This window comes from Harpia harpyja, chromosome 20 (genome assembly GCF_026419915.1).
Source record: "Harpia harpyja isolate bHarHar1 chromosome 20, bHarHar1 primary haplotype, whole genome shotgun sequence".
In the NCBI taxonomy this organism is placed as follows: Eukaryota; Metazoa; Chordata; class Aves; order Accipitriformes; family Accipitridae; genus Harpia; species Harpia harpyja.
In genome coordinates this window covers 8,372,740-8,391,666 of record NC_068959.1, presented here as the reverse complement: position 1 = coordinate 8,391,666, position 18,927 = coordinate 8,372,740, and the positions used below count along the sequence as shown (strand labels likewise).

Below are 18,927 nucleotides of genomic sequence, written 5' to 3'. Positions count from 1 at the left end.
GGTACGTTTACTCCTTATGGATGCATGTGAAAGAGGGGGAGAAATGACTTCCTCGTCTCATATACTAAATAATAATATCCATGCGAAGAAAAACAAGGTCTGAGTGAGGGAAATGCACCCGCAAAGGCCTTTATCTGGCAGAATCAGAGAAAGATCAGCTGCAGCACGGGAAGCAAGCACGCTGCACACAGGAGACCCAGCCCATCTAGAGTTTCGGCTCTGGTTAATGACACTGCAAATTAAGCCTGTCATCTTTAGACATGATGTTTCTTGCCGTTTCGGCTCAAGAAGACAACCACCACCCTCTAAAACTGCAGTTTCACAGCGGCATCCCCTCTTCTCCCCCCATCCCGTCCCGAGGAAAGGGGGGTGCAGCAACTCTTGGGGTGGTGAGGACGCGTGCTCCCTGCCACCCAGCTGCAGAGACCCTCCACCCTGCGATTTCGGCATCACACAGAGCGGATGAGGCTGAGACAGCTTCCTCCTGGAGCGCCTGCCCAGAAGGATCCCAGTTCCCCTTATAAACTGGCAGGTTTGCGCAAATCCATGAGTAATAATTTTTGCCTAATTGCACAGCTGAGTGCCTCGGCAGGGTCTCACTGGGCTGGGCTTTCTGCATGAGGGGGGCAGCTGCATGTCAAAACTTCATCGCCAAAGACCCTGGGATAGAAATATTTGTGCCTAAATCACAGTCTGTTGCCACTAGCAGAAAAAAGCAGCACCGTATATATATACCCCCCATATATTTTTTTTTAATTTATGTTTTTATTTATTTATATATACAAATACTTTTTTTTTACATATATATAAAAATCACATCAGGATTGCTGGTGTGTATATTGCTGGCTTAGGAATTACTGGGATTTTTTTTCTCTGCTCTAGGTGTAACGTGGGGTCAGTGAAAAAAAAGAACTTTATGAAGAGCCTTGACACCTCATTGGGGAAGGCTTTTTGTTTGTCCTGGGGTGAGTGTCCTCGGCTCCTGCATGGGATGGGCCCTTTGGAGAGGCCACGGGAGCACTGGGACAAGCTCAAAGCGGGGCCGAACGTTGGTCCAAAACATTTCCCTGCCAAAACTCGCCCCCCTGCAAGCCTTCATCCTGATGGAAATACACCGTGCTGAAGTCAGAGATACTCCACTGGCCAGGATAAGCGGCGGTGAAATGCCAGTGGTGGCCCTCGCCTTGCCAGCGTCCGGTGGCTTTGGCCATGTCCTGCGAAATGTCCCTGGAGCTGCTCCACCACCGGTGCCAGCAGGCGGGTTTCACCGCGCTTTCCCGGGAGCTTTTGGATTTATGGTATAAAACAAACCTCTGCCTTTTGTCCAAACAAGATGCTTCCTGCAGAAATGGCTATTTTGGGTTGGTTTTTTTATTTTATTTTAATGGCTGCTAAAAGGGCAGAACTGGTTTGCACGAAGCTGCTCCAAATGTTTCCAAGCAAAGTTTAAGAGAAAACTGGAGTTTCACTTAAGTGTGTTTTAATGGGGAAGGCTTGTTTTTCCTTCATGTTCACTGCTCTTCTTGGGAAACAAGGAGCCAAAAGCAGAAATGTCTTCAGCTCAAAGCAAACTATTTTGTTTCAGTTTTGAGAACTGGGGAGGGATCGGCTTTTTTACAGGAGTTTTTTCCTTCCAATAAGCTCTATTTCAAACAGTTTTTTTCTCCAGAGCATGTTAGGAGGAGTCGCATATTGACATACAATAAATAAAGTCGTTATGCTCTGCAGGTCTGGATTCACTTTTCACACCACGTCCCCATCCCGTGACCCCCCAAAAGCAAGGCAGGACGATGTCCACGGCAGCACCACGGACTACACTGACAATAGGACACCCAGTGTATCTGGGCCTTTTTCCCCCAAAACATCCCCACCACCCCCCTGTGCCCATGGGTGCCCTGGAGGCACCAGCACAGCTGTGCTGGGTGCTGGGTCCCAGTTTGGGGTGGGGGATAAGGAGCCCTGGGGAGGCAAAGTGTCACGCTGGACCCAAAACCCAGGGGCTGCCTGGATGATGGGGACTGAGACCAGGGCAGCTTTCATAAAAAAAAAAAAAATTCATCGAAAAGGTGTTTTCTTGCCCCAAACCACCTGCATTCGGAGCTTGCCGGATGAAAGGACAGAGGGTGGCAGGTAGCGGGGGGGTGTCCCCCAGCGCAGCGTGGGGCTGGCACCTCTGCAATGCGTTTGCAATTGTGTATTTCGGGAGCACATTCCAGAGCCGGCCGACGGGCCAGTGCCGGGACGGCAGCAGCTCCGGTGAAGAGCCGGGCAGCCCAACCACCCTTCCCAGTCCACGCCGTCTCTCCCGTACAACACAGTCTTGCACGGGCTGTGCTTATAAAAGCCAGCGTGGCGAGGTGAAGGGCAGGATATGGCCTGCGGCCGGCAGCGACTTTGCGTGTGAAATGTTGTTTTTAACTGAAGAAAACAGCTGCCTTTTACAGATCTCCAGATTCCCTCTTTTCCCTGTTTTTTTGGGGGGGGCATAAAGCAAAACCCAAGGAAACAACACAAATAACTGATCCCCAGCTCCCCGCCATCTCCTCCCCCCAAAACTTGCATCCTAAAAAGGAAAATATTTGCAGCCCTGGTCTGATGCCGGCTGCACTCCTGCTTCTGCCACCTCCCATTTATAAAACAGGGGAAACAAGGGTGGAAAAAAGCATTAAAATTATTTAAAACCCCCAGCCCCCAAATAATTTTCAGTTGCAAAAAAAGTCTTAACAGACGCTTGTTAATTTTTAAAACCATCTCAATCTGCAGAAAACGAACCCAACCTTGAAAAACCATCTTGCCTAACCTGACGGCCTGCCCGGAGGCTGCACGGTCCTCTTGGGATGTGGCGGAGGGAACCAAGGGAAAACTAGTCCCTCTGCTCCCCTGGGAGTGGAGTAGTAACTCCTGCACCTGGGGAGAGAGAAGCCCTGGGATTTGGGGAAAGCTGAGGCTAACCAGGATAATAAGGCACCAGTAATTGCCGTTATCCTCCTACACTGGCAGCGCTGGGAAGTCGCAGGTGGACCCAGCACGAGGCACTGTGCAATGAGAACTGGAATTGCTCTGAAAAACTTACAGACAAAATGAATTAAAAAACCCCAGGTGGATCTGCAGGGAGAGGAGGGTGGGAAGTATGGATACTGGGACATGGTCCCATCACAGGGAAACGTGGGCAGGATGCTGCTCCCTGGCTCCGGCTGCTCCCCAGTGCCAGCACACCGTGCTGAGCCTGCGGCACAGGAGAGCTCCGTTAGAGCATCCCAACCTATTTTGGTGGCCTGGGCCACTGTCACCAGCCTTCTCCCGCTGCAAACCCTGTTACCTGCAACATCACGCAAACATGGTGCGGGATAGGAGGAACCCAACCAACGAGCCGGGTCAGTCCCTACGCCAGGCACAGTGCCAACGGGACAGGAGGGAAGCCCCTCTTTCGAGGAAGGTGGGATGGCGGCGTGACCCAGGGAACGGGGAAATCCTTCGTGCACGTGGGGTATCAGGGTACGTGGGGTGGGAAGGACCCTGAGCTCCAACCGTGCCTCCTCCTGCCGAGCGTTGCAAAGCAAGAGCCAACAGAGCAAAAGGTGTGAAGGTGAGTCCCGGCGGTGGCACCACCAGGAGAGCAGAAGGAGGGGGAAAAAGTCACATCTCACGTCATGACCCACCTTCCTTTTCCCCACTGGCACATACGAGACGATCCGAACCTGCAGCCACGTCCGGCTGAGGGGAAAGTTGGAAGCAGCGAGCCCAGCTCTACCCCATCCAGATCCAGCAGTTTGTCTCCAGCCATGCCCCAAACCAGATGCTTTAGACGAAGACGCCAGGAGCTGCCTTAATAAGCGCTTATGCAATCCTTCTCGCGCGGAGGAAATGTCTTTCCCAATCCCCAGCCATTAGCAGTTGGCTGATGCCCTGGAGCAGGACATTTTAGAGCCCTTGTAAATTTGCTTCAGGAGTGGAAAGTGGACGGAGGAGGGGAAGGCGCTGGTTTTCGTCAGGGACCTGCATCAGCCGGGAGCTCTTCTCCACTTCTCCCCATGAGCAGAGAGGTGCCACCATGGGTCAGCACCCAAACCTGTCCCAAGCCAGGGCATCGGGGATGGGGGGAAGTTGGTGGCACCTCCTGCCCCGGCGTCAGCACCCAGCCCTGGGGCTTTGGAGGTCAGTGTTGTTCTCAGCAGGGAATTTGAGTGGGGAAAGAAGAGTCTTTAGGGCAGAAGCATCACTCCTGCTTCAGTGCAAAAGTTTCTTCTGGATTAAGAGAGTTCAACAGGGGAGCAACTGGACCAGCTCTCCATGCACGTGGCTCACCTGGCCTGCGAGTCGGAGCGCACGGACTCGTTTTTTCCATCATCTCCAATTGCGTGTCCATGACGGCTAATGTAATATAAACAGAAATTCCCTTTATGGCAGGTAGAGCCTCCTTCCGTTGATTTCCGTGGCAATCAGATGGGGGAACAGCACTGTTTTAAGCAAGACTCAGGGCACCCACGCCAGGTTGGAGTAATGATTTTGGGGCCGGTTCCAGCAGCGAGCTGGGAGGCTGCCGTTACCTTCCCTTTGCCTATTGTTTGCATCCAAACCTAATTGCAAATTGACATGAGCCGTCTTTGGGGAGCGGCTGCTCCGCTCTGCTCCGTCAGCACAATGAGCCGTTGTTGATACGGCCGCAGCAATTTTCCAGGTTAATTTATGGCCGCCACACCCCATTAGCGGCAATAAATGTGGAGCCCGGTTTTGCCGAAATTGTGAGTTACGATTTTTCAAATAAATACATTTTCCTATAAACCAGCGCTCTGTTTAGTTTGAATGTTCCTCGCAGACACATCCATCTACATAAAATACACAGGAGAGGAAGCTGAGCTGTGACTTTGCTCTGATGACATAAAAACTTTTGTAAACACAATGTCATTTACAGTACGAGCAAGGAGAGAGGACAAAAAATAAACAGCGAGTGCCTGGCGCATCCCTTCAGGAGCACATGGAAAATTTAATAATCTTTTTTCCATAAAGCTTTGTTTTCCTTTTGATTTATCCAGACAGGGCAGTGGCTGCTTGGCCATAAATAGATTGTATTTCTTGAGAGGCAATGGTTGCAATCATCCTTTATGTCGCCGGAGGGGCGGCGCGGGAGGTGTGTGTACAGAGAAGATGCCGCGGATTGCTGCTGAGAACAGGAGCATCCGGGCTGAGCACAGCCACCGTGGGTACCCAGTTCACCCCCAATTCCTCCTGCTCCTTCGGTGGGGCTTTGACAGCCTGAACCCCACTTGGAGTTGCTCGTGTGATGCTTGCGTTGTAGGATCAAGCATTCCAGTGATGTAGTTTGGGGGACTCGGGCAGTGTGCGGGCGCAGGAGTGCGCGAGCACCGGCACGCGTGAGCACCCCTGCTCCCAACGTTCCCCCCCCGCCCCTACAAGACCCGTGCTGGCGCAGCAAGACACGCGTGGCAAACCCTCCTGGAAAGCAGGGATGCCCTGAGTGGGCTTCCGCAGCCGTGGCGCTGGTAGCCCAGCCTTGGCCGTGACCCTGGGGCTGGGTTCATTGCCAATCGAACTGACTTGATTTCATTCACTTCTGCAGGTTCTCTCCCTCCTCACATCGCCGGGAGGAAAATAATCCCCCTAGAGCAGCGACATGCCTGCAGCCAGCCCGAGGCACCTCTCCTTGAAGCAGACTCTGCTCGTGCCTCAGTTTCCCAAGGCTTTTTGCAATTGTTCCCCCCAGGCCTCCAGGAGCAGAACTGTTAGGAAGGTGCTGAGTGATTATTATTGCATGATTTCAGGCGAGTGCTATAAATACCCAGGGGCACCTTTAGACACAACCCAGCTGCCCGGGGGAGCTGGCTCAGTCCCGCTCTGCGCCTGCAGCGGCTGTCGGAGGGGGGGAATTGAAGGCAGCGGCTGGGTGCGGAGGTACCTCGGGGCATAACCCGATGGGGGGACACGGGGGCAGGCCGTGGGGTGTCGGGGCTGGGAGCTTCCCGGCTGCACCCTGGCGCTGCGGCGGAGCCTGGGGGGGGGGGGGGGGATGCAGGCACAGGAGGGTGCCGGGATGCTGCAGGGAAAGACAAGGGGAATATTTTACGGGGCTGCAATGTAAACAGAGCTGGAGCAGAGCCCCTTTTTATGGAGTCCCTGTCCTGCCAGGGCATCTGCCAAGGCCCTGATTTACGCTCCTATTTAGATAAGGGAGCCGGAGGGGGGGGAGCAGAGCTGGCGTCAAAGTCACAGGACACCCCGGGCTGCCTCTCGCTGGGCGCTGATAAGGAGGTGGCCCAGGGGCCGGGGGCCAAAGCCGCAGCCCCCGTCCCAGGGCAGGGGATGGGTGCGGAGCTAGGTGGCTCCTGCTGGGGTTGGGGTGCTGGGGGCTGCGGACACCCAGGATAACCCCCCCCCCCCGACATGTGGCACCGGCCCCCCCCCCTCGCCATCACCCAGCCGTGAGGGCAGGAAATCTTTCTCTGGGAAGGATTTGAAGGAAAACAGGTGGAGAGAAATGTGGTTCCTCCCACCATGCCAGCCATTAATCGCCTAATCCGAACCGCTTGGCATTCCCCCCCCCCATGCAAGCGGGGAGATGTGAAATTAAAGAAACTCACCAAAAGTTTGAGAAGTGCTAAATTTGGACGCCATGACAAAGGCAGTCTGGTTTGATTTAGAAGGTGTCGGCGTGAAAAGGGCTCCGGTTTTATTATTTTATTAAAACACGAAAGATTAGAACTATTTTCCAAAGGAAAATCAACCCACTGGTCCCAGTATTTGCTCAGCTGAGCACTTCCAAACTGCACGGGGTCCGGGGACCTCCGGTGGGGGTGGGGGGGGATAAAGCAAGATAACGCCCGGGCTTGGGCTGGGCTTACCTGGCTTGGTGGCCGGAGGCTGGAGGTGGCTCTGGTGCACAGCTCGAGGCGACGGCTCCGAGTTGGACGTGGCTGTGAGTGGCCTGTGCAATGCAAGGCTATGGGGATGGAAGGTTGGTTGGTTTTTTTTGGGGGGGGGGGGGAGGTTTCCAGGGATGGGGTTGGGTGGCACAGACCCCAGCCTGGCGGTTTGCTGGATTGGGGCTTTTACAGGGTTGGGGAGAGGCTCAGTGAGGAGCCTGGCTGGTTTGTAAAGGGGGAGCAGGGCACTGCAGGTGATACCGTGCCAGCATGGAGGGGGGGGGCGAGGCATGAAGCGGGACCCCCTCCCACGCAGGGACTTGGCCCCCGCTGGCTCTGAGCCGGGCTCAGGAATCCCACCCAGCCACGGGTGTTTTGGAGGAAATCGGGGACATGACGCCCTACCCAAGGCCTGACTCTAACGGGAGAGTAATCACTAGCAAATGTTTGCAGGGTGCTTGTTTAAAGGGAGTGGGGAAGGGGGGGCTTTGCAGCAGCGAAGAACAAAGCGGGGGGGAGCGAAGCTGGGCAGATCCGGTAGGGTTGCCCCCCCCCCCGCCAGGGCCCGGCAGAACCGGAGACCCGCTTGCACCCTGCCCCAGCCCCCCCGGCCTCCTGCCTTTGCAACTCGCCTTGTAACAACTAACGATGGAAAATCCGAGGCATTTAAGTGGCTCCCGAATCCGCCCGGGAACCGTGATTGAGAGAAGTCAAATAAAATTTGTCATCTTTAAAATGCAGGAGGACGTTAATGGTGTGTTAGCCCGGATGATTAATACAAGCGCCTGCAAACAACCCTCCAACGTTTCCACCCTCCGCTGCAAGATGAATCGCTGGAAAGCGCCGTTAATCGCTAACATACCTTGGGCCCAAAGCCCCTTCCTGCCCCGCCGTGCTGTGATCGCCACCGCCGTGCCCAGGCTGTCCTCACTGGGAGTAACTGGAGCAAGAGCAGGGGTCGGCCCCAATGTCACCCGGCCAGGCGGGAGGCAAAGCACGGGGTCTGGGAGCCATTGCCCTGGGGATCTGTCTCCCACGGGTGCAGAGGCGAGCGGGACATGCTGTCCACTGCAGGGCCCCACACTGGGCTCGGGTTTGGGGATTGCAGTGAAGTACAAGATCCCAGCCTCAGCGGGATCTCCCCAGCCCTTTCGTGGCCAGGCTGGGACAGGGAAATGCAGGGCAGGTCCCCACTTCACTATTGTAAATAAGTTCGTGTGTGTGGATAGTATAACTTTTATATATTTATGTAAGTGTGTACAGTGTCTCTGCATGAATGGGCAGCAGACGCATGTGTGTTTATATGCCATGCATGCAATGTGTACGTGTGTATACACAGTATATGTATGCAGTGTGTGTGTATACGTAACGTATAGATGGCGGCAGCATGTGTGTAGCACATGCGTGCTGCCGGTGTGTAATATATATGGGTGCAGTTAAGTGCACGTGTGTAACATGTTTGTGGGGTGCGTGTGTGCACAGCACAGATACGTGTGCGGTGTATGCAGCACCTCTGCCTTTGTGGTACGTGTAGGCAACACGTCCAGTGTATTTGCGTGAGCAGCATACGCGTGGGCTGCAACCGCGTGCGTGTGCAGCACACGTCTGTGTGTGCAGCGTACATCTGTGCAACGCGGGCGTGTGCTGTACACACGTGCAGCGTGCCCGAAGGCGTGCAGCCCACTGCGCCGTGCATTTGTACAACGCACACAACACGCGTGGGCGACGTGCCCCCTGTACAGGGAGCAACCTCCCCCCCCCGCCACCACCGCCGCCCCCGCCATGCCCACCCCGGCCTCCCTCCGGTGCCTTCTCCTCCTCCTCTCCCCCATCACCCACCTCCCTCGGCGGAGGCTGCCCACGACCCCGGCTCCGGGTGCGGTACCGAGCACCTCGCACCGCCCGGCCGGCCCCGCCAGGGACTCCGGAGCTTGGGAAGCAGAGACACCCCTCCGCCTCCCCTCCGCGGGTCACTGCGGCCCCGGAGCGCCCACCCGGCCGTCGGGGGTCCGGCCACCCGCGGCTCGGCTCCTCCCGCACCCGCTGCCGCCTCTCGTCCCCCGCCGGGCGCGGCGGTTCTCCGTGGGGGCTCGGACACCCCCCGGCCCGGGGAGCGGGGAAGCGGAGGGGATCGAAGGGCGACGGGGCGGGGGCTGGGGTCCGTCTTCCCCCCCCCCCGTCGGGTCACTCCTCACCCCCTTCTCCCTGCAAGCAAGGAGCGAGCGGGAGGCGAGAGCAAACGGCGGAGGTGTGAGCCCGAATAAACCGAGTCAAGAGCGCGGCTCACGCCCCCTCCGCCGCCCCGCTCCCCCCGGGCCCCCGAGCATCCTCCCTTGCCCATTGGCTCCGCGGCGGGGGGGGGGCCCCCGGCCCTATATAAAGGCAGGCTCGGGAGGCTCCAGAAGGGGTTAAAAAAAAAAAAACCAAAACCCAACCAACAACAACAAAAAAACCCAACCCCAACAAAACCCCCCCAACAACAACAACAAACCCCAACCCAAACCCCAAAGCCAGCCACCACCATCGCAGCCCCACGCCGGAGCCGCGCTCCCCCCCCGCCGCCGCCGCCGCCTGCCGCGCCCGCCCGGGGAGCGGGGAGCGCTGCCCGGCCGGCCGCCGCGGCCATGGTGCGCTGCTGAGCGCGGCCCCCGGGGCCAGCGGGGCGGACCATGAACCTGGTAGGGGGCTACCAGCAGCACCACCACCACCATCATCACCATCACCACCCCATGCTGCACGACCCCTTCCTCTTCGGGCCGGCGGCGCGGTGCCACCAGGAGCGCGCCTACTTCCCCGGCTGGGTGCTGAACCCGGCCGAGGTGAGCCCCGAGCTCGCCGGGCAAAGTCCTAGCTACGGTCCCGCCGAGTACGGCCCGGCCGGCCAGGGACGGCTGGAGGGTCTCAGCGGCCGCCTGGGCCGGCGGAAAGGGGTCGGGGGACCCAAGAAGGAGCGACGGAGGACGGAGAGCATCAACAGCGCTTTCGCCGAGCTCCGCGAGTGCATCCCCAACGTGCCCGCCGACACCAAGCTCTCCAAGATCAAGACCCTGCGCCTGGCCACCAGCTACATCGCCTACCTGATGGAGGTGCTGGCCAAGGACAGCCAGCCCGGGGACACCGAGGGCTTCAAAGCCGAGCTCAAGAAGGCCGACGGCAGGGAGAACAAGAGGAAAAGGGAGACGGTAAGAGGCGGGCCGGGACCCCGCTGTCCCGCTCTCCCCGGGCCGGGAAAGCCCCGGGGCTGGGGGGGGTGAAAGAAACCTAAAATACTTCGCGGCCCCGCTGGAACCTTTTTTTTTTTCCCCACCTTAAAAATAATAATCAAAAAAACCACCCGCGGGGGGCACCTCGGCGGAGAAAAGCCCTCCCCGACTTGCCCGGCGGGCTCCCGAGGAGCCGGGCGGGCTCCCGGGCGCTTTCCCCGACGAATAAACCCCCGGGACCCGCCGGTTCGTCCTCCCCCTCTCCCGGCCGCTTTCCCGGGACGAGCGGGAGCGGGTGCGTTTCGGAGCAAGGGCGGCCGCTTCTCTCCCTGCTGCAGCGGGCGGGATGGGGGTGGTGGGGACCCCCAAAAAAACATTTTTATCCTCGGGGCGATAAAAGCCGCTCGGAGCCCAGAGGCGGGCGCAAGGTGCGGGCGGCCCGGGACCTCCGCTCCGCTCCTGACCGCTCCTTTATCCCCCCCCGCTCCCCATCTCCTCTCCCGCAGCAGCCCGAGGTCTATTCGCAGCCTTTGGGCCACGGCGAGAAGAAGCTGAAGGGCCGGACGGGTTGGCCCCAGCAGGTCTGGGCTCTGGAACTGAACCCCTGAGGGCTGCCCCGACGGCGCTCCCCCCCCGCCCCGCTCGCCCCTCCATGTGCAATGTCGGAGAGAGCCCGGCCCGGCTCCCGGAGCCCATCCAGGCGCAGGATGCGGGTACCCGGCCCGGCTCACACCCCCCCGCCCCGCCGAGACGGATGCTCCGCGGGAGACAAGCGAAGGGCGCCTTGCGGGGCCGGATCCTGCCCCCCCCGTCGGCAGCGGGGACCGGCCGGGCCATTTCCCACCCCCCTCCTCCTCGCCCCTTCCCCCGTTTGCAGTAATCGTTGTTCCTTCCCGCTGACAGCAGCGATCGGCGGCTCCTGCCCTCCCGGGCCGGGCTGAAACGATTTAATTCGTTTGTAAATACAAGCCCGTCCCCGTCCCCGTCCCCGTCCGCTGCCTGACCGACGTGTGGCTGCGGTGAAACTACCTAGAGGTGCATTTGGGAACACTCCTGTGCCGGGTTTTCTACCTCAGATCTGCATGACCACTTCCCGAGGGACCGGGCGCGCCACACCACGTATTTAAAACGGAATAATTAAAAAAAAAATTAAATAAAATAAAATTTAAACTTTACGCAAACAGCCTCGGGTCCGACCCCTCCGCCTTCCCCTGCTCCCGAGATCGCCGGGCTCCCTGCCCTCCTGCCCGCAGGGGCGAGGGGTGCTGCGGGATTAAGGACTCCCCTGGAGCCAGTGCCCTGCTGTGGGGCCGATCCATACGAGGGAATTCCCTCCCGTGGGGCTCGGGCAGCTCCCTGGGATCCTCCGGGACTTCTTCATGCCGTGCTTGCTCACCCCGGAGGCTGGCAGGGCTCTGCGAATGTCTGCCCCAGGGCACAAACTCTGCCCGTGCCCTACAACCCCTTCCCCTCCTGACCCAGGGGACCTGCTAGAGGGACCGGACTTGTATTTGGCTTGGGGAAGGATGGCAGGATCAGACCTTTACAGCGTCTGGATGGCACGAGCACTGTAGAGCTGTAGAGCCCCAGTTTTATTGCTGCCACGCAGAGAACCAGGGATCGGCTCCCCTTCCCTGCCCAGGCAGCTCCCCTGCACGGCTCTGGCACTGGCATCGCTTTCTCACAGGGATCCCCTCCTAGGTCCTGCCTTGGCCACATTTTGAAGGATCAACGTCCTCTCCTCGCTGTCCGAACAACAGGTACCACCAGCCTCAGAAACACCAACGCTCACGCACCCCAAAGTTGTCTCTGTCACCTCTCAGGCATAAATCCTTAATAATCCTTAACAATTAAAGCCAAATCCTTGTTCCTTTATTCTGTGCACACACAGCTCTGTTATCGAAGGGTGGCTTCCAAGACATGTGTGCACGGGCTCAGGGCCTGATCCTGCCTTCCCAGCCTGGCCACGCCGCCGTTCCCGGAGACACCAGGATAAACCCTGATGCTCAGCCGGCTGCTCGGGGCAAAGAAAACCAGCACGGGGAAGAGTCATACGTTACTGTAGGGTTAATCTGAGGGCTCAGCTGGGAGCATTAAATTTTCTATTTTAAACCAAGCTTTTGCTTGCAACTAAAGGTATAGAAATAACGATGCAACATCCATAAATCGCTGACACGTCGATCAATCTGTGCATGTGCAGCCGCGCACACCAAAAATACACCAGCTGACCCGTGGGGAAGGAGCTTGGGTTTTATAACCACTTTGTGCATGTGCACAAATACAGACGGATGGACACACAAATATTGGGGGGTATGGCTGGCATGATTAAAGATCGCAGAATGATCAGGCTGCGTGAATCACCCTTCCCTCGCTTCGGAGCCGCTGCGCGGCTGCCTTCCCAGCCCCTGATCTGTTTTCTGATCTCTTTGAATGAGGCCAAGATGAAAATGGACTGCCCGAGCGGAGCAATGCATGCAGTGGTATTTTTTTTGTTTGTTTGGGCTATAAAAAGTTTAGCACAGCACCAAGTCCACGAGTGAAGTTAGAATAGAGCATTTCTAAACCCAAACACATTCAAGGGAAAAAAAGGAAAGAAGAAAATGTACAGAAAATCAGCCATAAAATAGGATATTTGGGGCTAAGTTTCACAGTTCCTTAAAGGGCTGGGTTTTTACGGGAAAGTTCCCAAGCCATCACTAACACTATAATCCAGCGCCCCATAAATGTGTCCAGCCCCAATCCTGTTTACATGTACCAGCTCGTATCGCTGTATCCGTAAGGCACCAGTCGGGGCTGCCCCTCGGCATCGGATGAGAGAAAGGGTTAAACGGGGACCCGGGACTTGCTCTGCTGTGTAAGGCAGGGGGGACTGCACAGGAGTCAGTGTCCTGGGTCCGTCCCGGCATGCCAGGCTCTACCTGGGACATCATCTGCAGCCTGGGGACCCTCCCTTACCCCACGAAAAACCTCTGGTGGATTTTTTTCTTGTGGGTTTCCAGCTTTGCTTCTGGGAAGGGAGCACCCTGCACAGCCGGGGCGATGCTCTGCCTGCACCCACAGGATTGTTGCTTTTCTTACCCCGAGTTTCTGGTGGTGGTACCTGCCGGCTGCAAACTTCTGGGAAAGGACTCCCCTGTGCCAGCCTCCCTCACTCCTTCATGGTTTTCCAAGTGAAAACACTCTCCATTTCCATGCCTGCAGAGGTTTTCCCTGCCCAGCAAGGGGATTTTCCTGCGAGATTGGCTCAGCGTTTTGTGTGCGCGTGTGAAAAAAACCACTAAGCATTTCTTGTACCCCAGGGCTTCACTGCTCCCCAAAATGCGCACTTTGGGGGGAGTGTATTTGCAAGCAATGATGAGCTCCGTCCCCATCTCGGCACCACACAGGCGGCTCTGCCGCTCCGGGGCTGGGAAGGAGTGTCGGCGCTGAGCTCGGGACTGGGTTCAGCCTAGGATGGGGTCACCCCCTTCACCCCCGAAGGGAGCGGAGCTGCAGGGGGGGTGGGAGCCCTGCATGGGGACAGTCTCTGTTCCTCAGGCAGCAGAACTGAGCGGCTGGGAGAGGCGTCCCGGCAGCCTCTGGCAGGCTGTGGAAGGGGTCCCGGTGCTGGCTGCACCAAACCTGGGTGGAAGAAGAACCATCTGGCCACCAGCTTTAAATTTTTGGCCATCTGAGAGCCTAGCACGTCGGCCAGGGGAGGCGGCCCTGCACACACCTCCGGCTCGACCCTGCCGTGAACTTGATGCCGTTGGGAAGCATCATGCTCCCGTCACGCAGGCTTGAGTCTGCAGTTGCCCGGACAGAAGCACATGCATGCAGGAATCGCTTGGCCCTGGGGCAACATCATACGTACCGTGCCGTGTCCCCTGCCGCTGGAATCCAGCCATGAGGGACGGTGGAGGGGACCCGGCTGCCCTGCTGCCTGCCCTGCCTGGCCCCTCGCCCCCCTGCCTGGCCAAGGGGGCAAACGCTGGGGGCAGAGGGGCTGTCGGGTGCTTGCCACCTCGCAGTCTGGGGTTTGGCGTGCAAAGAAATGGCTCCCTTTTTGCCTTTTTTTTTTTTTTTTTCTCCCTTCCTGCCAAGCCCAGACCCTGCTTGTTGTTGTTGTAGGTATTTATGGGCCTGTTTATCTGATCTCGGGGGAGCCTATTCTTATCTCAGAAGCAGCAAGGGAAGGGTTACACTGGACAGCTCGGTAGACAGTATGGAGCCAAATAAAATACCAATCTGACAAAAAAAAAAAAAAAAAAGAAAAAAAAAAGAAAAAAAAGGGAAAGAAACACCCAGCCCCAGCCACCCACTCACCCAGGAGTGCGGGGGTACCTGGAGCAAACCTGCAAGGCCAGAGGAGCGTCCGATGTTTCTGCACAGCTCCACTTCCCTGCTCCCTGGGCTGGATCCTGGAAGGGACCCGGCTCCGCACGCACCCGACACCACCTTCCCCGGGCAGAGACTCGGGCAGCAGCCCCCAGACGAGCACGGTCCAGGCTGCGGGCTGCGACCCAGCTCAGCACGTGTCGGCCCCCAAAACAGCACAACCCCGGGCAAGAAATGCCCAGGCACACAGCAGAGGAGAGCGCGTCTTCATGTCACTGAAAGAGGGGAAGAAAAAGAAATTTTTTTTAAGTTCCAGGTGGGTTGTTCCAGCAGTTGGGCCGCGATGCTGGTGTTCGCTGTTTCCCTGGGGTGAGCATGGAAACGTCCCTGCTCGGGATGAGAGGCACAGCCGGTCCCCAGCTCCGGCAGGGACTCGCTCAAGGTCACCCCGAAGGTCACGGCCAGGGCCGGGGCTGCTGCCTCCCCTCACGGGGCCTCTCCGGCCTGGCCCCAGCCGGTGACACAGGGCTGGGGGAGGCACGGGGCAGGGGGAACCCCCCCGGACACCTCGCTGGTGGGGAGCAGCGGGGAGCCCCATCCCTGCTCCGGCCTCTCCAGAGCCCAAGGGTGCAGCATGGCTGGGCCAGAGTGAGTAGGGTGGGATGGGATGGGGCTGGGTGGGATGTCCCCTCCCGCCATGCCAAGCAGGGGGGCAAGGGCAGCCCCCATGGCAGGGGTGTCCCCCCCCCCCAGTTCTTGCCCCACTCCCCACTCTAATTACCCACTCTTAAGGAAGCGCCTGTAGTTCTGGCCATTTAAGGTAGCCCCAGCCCCTCTCAGTAAGGGTAATTGGGTCATAATTTGTTTTCGGTGTCAAGATGGCGTCAAAGATAAGACAAAAATCTCCAGGTTTGGGGGCTAAAGAGACAGGAGAAATCCTGACCCGGGGCCGACCTCGGAGGAATGGCCACAAGCCCCAGTGAGTAACATGGCAGGTGAAAGATTTACTGCCAGGGGAGCTTTTTGATCCTCTCCCAACACTCGGAGACTCTCAGCCCAGTTGCTGGCTCCCAAGTCAGACCGTCTCCTGGGAGTACCCGCTCAGGTGGGAAGGTTTTCTGTCCAGCAGAGGCCCCCTCAGCTGCAAAGTTCGTGACATGCAATAGTTCTTCCTCAAATCTCCATGCTTCTGGAGTCACGTGATTCTGAGACCCATCTAAAGAGAAGATGCATTTCCAATCTGTAGCTGTAGAAGTGATGTCCAGGCACGGGAAGACTCTGGAGCCACAAGGCAGATGAAGGCTCCAACTTTTTTTCTTTCTTCTATTTTATTTTTTTAAATAAATCCAAGCTTTCTGGGTTTTCACCCCTATGGCTGTCCCTGCTTGGGACAGGTCTGCCCAGGGTGCATTTCTCCATGCAGCTGCCTGTGCTGGGAGAAGACCAAGAGCACTGCACCCCGGTCCCAAGACCATCCTTCAAATAACAGACAAACTCACCGTCCACCCCATGCCCCTACCTCTCCAAAGCCAACCTTCATTGCTCTCCTCCATGAAGGCCCTTTCCCCAGTGCAGGGTGTTGGGAGAAGTGAGTATTTACTCCTCTCACAAGACTCACGTGCTTGGTGTGGGGCTAGCAAAAGTGCTCACCATGCCTTTCTGCAGAATGACCCATCCTTGTCCCACTCAGTGGTGGAGCAATCCCATTAGCAAGCATCTTCTCTGGCAGGAACAACACTTTGCTGCCAATTTCCTGCTGATCTTCTCCCACAACATCTCAGCACAGCCTTCAGGTGAAGCTGGATGGCGTGGGATGGCACAGCAACCCACTTGTGTCCCACACAGCAGCTGGATTTAAGGTCCAGGGTGGAAGCTGGCTGGGAGCTGGGTCTGTCTGGTGGAGGATCAGTGCTGTACAGCTCAGGGCAAGTGGTAAAAACAGCCGGGTACTTTGCTCAGCAGGACTCTGTGCCACCTCCATAGCTGTGTGATGCTGGACAAGCTCTGTCTCTCCTGGCTACTCCAAAGCTAAAGCGCAACAGCAAACCTGGAGCTGCCGCAGCTCCAGGAGCCTGCAGATCAGAAGGGCCAAGGAGCCAGACGGACCTGCTGGAGCACAAGCGGGAAGTGCAGGCTGGTAGGAGAGTATTTACTGGCGAGAGGAGTGTGAGACCAGCAGTTACCCTAGAGGCTTGAGCCGAGGGACTGCAAGGCAAGAGCATGCACTTGGAGCCTCGCTGATTCCTTGGGATGGATCCCCGAGGCGGGGAAGGTCCTTGCTTGCAAAGTTTCTTTTTTTCCTGCTTGTTCTTTTGCATGAGGAGTTCAGGTCCTGACCACCCTGAAAGACTTTACAGTAACCAGAGAAGTAGGGGAATTTGTGGCGTCACTAGTGGCTGAAAGCTGAGGAATTGAGAGGAAAAGGGATTTTTTTTTTTTTTTTTCCTTAGACTGCAGCTACCTTGACAAAATTCTCATGGCCTGTAACTGACCCGCAGGAACAGCCCAGGGGGGGCGTGGGGGCCAGAGGAGGCTGGTTTAATTGCCTCAGCCGGGAACTCCTTCCCAAACTGAGAAGCTGGAAGGAGTTACAAGTCTGAGCTAGTGCACAAAGCTTGCGTCAACCCCAAAACTCCCTCCTCTGCTCACTTTCACTGTTCAGCTTCCACTACTTCGGTCCTGTGTCTGATGGAGAGTAGAAGCGCAGCCTTTGCACTGAAGCTCATCGGCTTGACTCAAACTCGAGCCTGGGCTGCTGTGTTCAACAACTCACTCTACAAAACAGCCAGGAACCAAGCCAGCTACTTAGGGATAAACCCACGCAATTCCACACCCAACGCCCTTTTGGGCTCCTATTTCTAGGAACGTGGCATAAAGAGGTGGGAAGGCCCTTGTGGAGACACCTTTGTTGGCCTGCTTTGGGGAATGCATGAAGACTTGGAGCAGATGAGTAGCAGGGAGGAGTGGGGAAAATAGGATCAGGAAAAGGAGAGAAGGGAGGAGGACAAGAAATAGCCTGGTGAGGGACAGCAGCTCCCCGGCACTGTAGTTTGTGCTAGTCTAATAAGAAAAGCCCTGTCTGTACCCAGTGCTATCACTGCACCAATGAAGGGCCTTCAACCTGCTTTTTATACCCAGGAAAATAGAGACACAGAGAGCTGAGGTAAGCTGAGGCCAGCAGTAGCGCACCAAGGGCTATGCTTATGACATGAGGGTCAGGGTTCATGGGCAGTAAACCACTGGAAATTCCAGGAAAAATTTAAACAACCTGATTCTGCTGGAAGGTGGGTGTGGAACAACGAGAAGGTGCCAGGCTATTTCCCCCACATCTCCATGCAGAGGGGCTGGATGTGGTGCCTGCCTTTCCCACCCCAGCCCAACGAAAGGCCTGCAATTTGGACGGCAAGCCACCAAACAGGAGATCAGATTGCTCAGGGCTGCCTGCCAGGCCATGGCTGCCGGCCTGCCGTCTGCTCAACAGGCGCAGGAGCTGGCGAAAACCCAGACACCAAACTGAGCTACAAACAAGCCGGCTCCAGGACCACTGGATACAACCCACCACCTTCCCTTTTCTAAAGACAGACTTGCCCACACAGGCATCGAGACCAGGAAGAGACACAGGCAACGCTCACACACCTCTCGGACTCAGAGCCTCCTCTGCTTTGTGACCACAACCTGGGTTAGTGAGCTTGCTAATACGGTGTCCATCATTGTGCTCCCTGGTCCCTGGCAGTCCGTACATGCGGTAGGAGAAGCAGCAGAGCCATCTCAGCTACCTGATGCTTCTTTCTTCCCCTGTCTCGCAGTCTCTGCTCTTCTCCACAGGCACCATGGTGCTCCCTGCTGAGGATGCCGCAGAGATCACGGAGGACTTCCTGCAACATGTAAAGGGAACAGATCTTGGAGAAAGTTCCAAAAACAATTAAGTAAAAGCACATTAGGGGGCTTTGAGGTACTTAGGGAAGAAGCCAACACCGCCTGCTAGGATAAGAGATGTGAAATCGGCTCCAGCTCCTGGCAAAGCGAGATTGAGTGCTGGCAGAGCCGTGCAGTCATCCCTTATTGGATACAGGGGAAATAAAAAAATAAAGGAAAAAAGAAAAGCAAGCCCTAAGGCTCTCCCCTGCGCACTCAGCCTGCTCAACCACATCTCTAAAACATAAAACCATTAAATCCACATTCGCGTTTTTCCCCAGTCCTCTGCACTGCCCTTTCTGCTGGGGAGCAGAGAGCTGAAGCCTGTTTTCCATCAACATTGCAAGGAGGCCGTAGGACGGCTCACGCAGAGAATCGGACGTGTTCAATTTCAATGTCCAACCACGAAAAAAAAAAAACCCCAAACAAACCATTTTTATGATCTCCATGTCCCACTACAGCATAATCCTACTTCCAGTTTCTGACAAGTACGGCCAGCTTCTACCGAGGAGGCATCTTCGGGACGGGAAAATGGCTTTGGTCCCCCCGGCCAGCTGCCCTGGGCTCCGAGGTGCAGCTGCAGAGCACCCACCACCTGGGTTACTGAGCTAACA

The 18,927-nt window shown here is 56.9% G+C and overlaps 1 protein-coding gene and 1 long non-coding RNA gene across 4 annotated transcripts; one reads left to right on the top strand and one right to left on the bottom strand.

Annotated features, from left to right (window-relative positions):
- The first annotated feature begins 9,526 nt into the window (after window positions 1-9,526).
- HAND1 (heart and neural crest derivatives expressed 1) lies at window positions 9,527-11,948 on the top strand. 3 transcript variants are annotated; one of them, XM_052772156.1, is made up of 2 exons: window positions 9,527-10,060; window positions 11,783-11,948. In XM_052772156.1, the coding sequence occupies exons 1-2, from the start codon at window positions 9,548-9,550 to the stop codon at window positions 11,933-11,935; spliced, it is 666 nt and encodes a 221-aa protein (XP_052628116.1). In that variant the 5' UTR covers window positions 9,527-9,547; the 3' UTR covers window positions 11,936-11,948. The 3 variants fall into 3 exon arrangements, with proteins under 3 accessions (XP_052628116.1, XP_052628117.1, XP_052628118.1); XM_052772157.1 differs by lacking the exon at window positions 11,783-11,948 and adding an exon at window positions 10,588-10,722; XM_052772158.1 differs by lacking the exon at window positions 11,783-11,948 and adding an exon at window positions 10,591-10,721.
- A 2,251-nt stretch (window positions 11,949-14,199) lies between these two features.
- LOC128134459 (uncharacterized) lies at window positions 14,200-18,270 on the bottom strand. Its single transcript, XR_008232761.1, has 3 exons — window positions 18,035-18,270; window positions 17,048-17,172; window positions 14,200-14,673 (listed from the first exon to the last, which is right to left on the bottom strand). It is a non-coding gene; the product is annotated as an uncharacterized LOC128134459 (long non-coding RNA).
- Window positions 18,271-18,927: the final 657 nt, after the last annotated feature.

Excerpts from the sequence above, each read along its gene's own strand:
- HAND1 (XM_052772156.1), top strand. The coding sequence starts at position 9,548 with ATGAACCTGGTAGGGGGCTACCAGCAGCACCACCACCACCATCATCAC. Across the intron at positions 10,061-11,782 it reads ACAAGAGGAAAAGGGAGACG|GTCCTGCCTTGGCCACATTT; the intron begins GTAAGAGGCGGG and ends ATCCCCTCCTAG.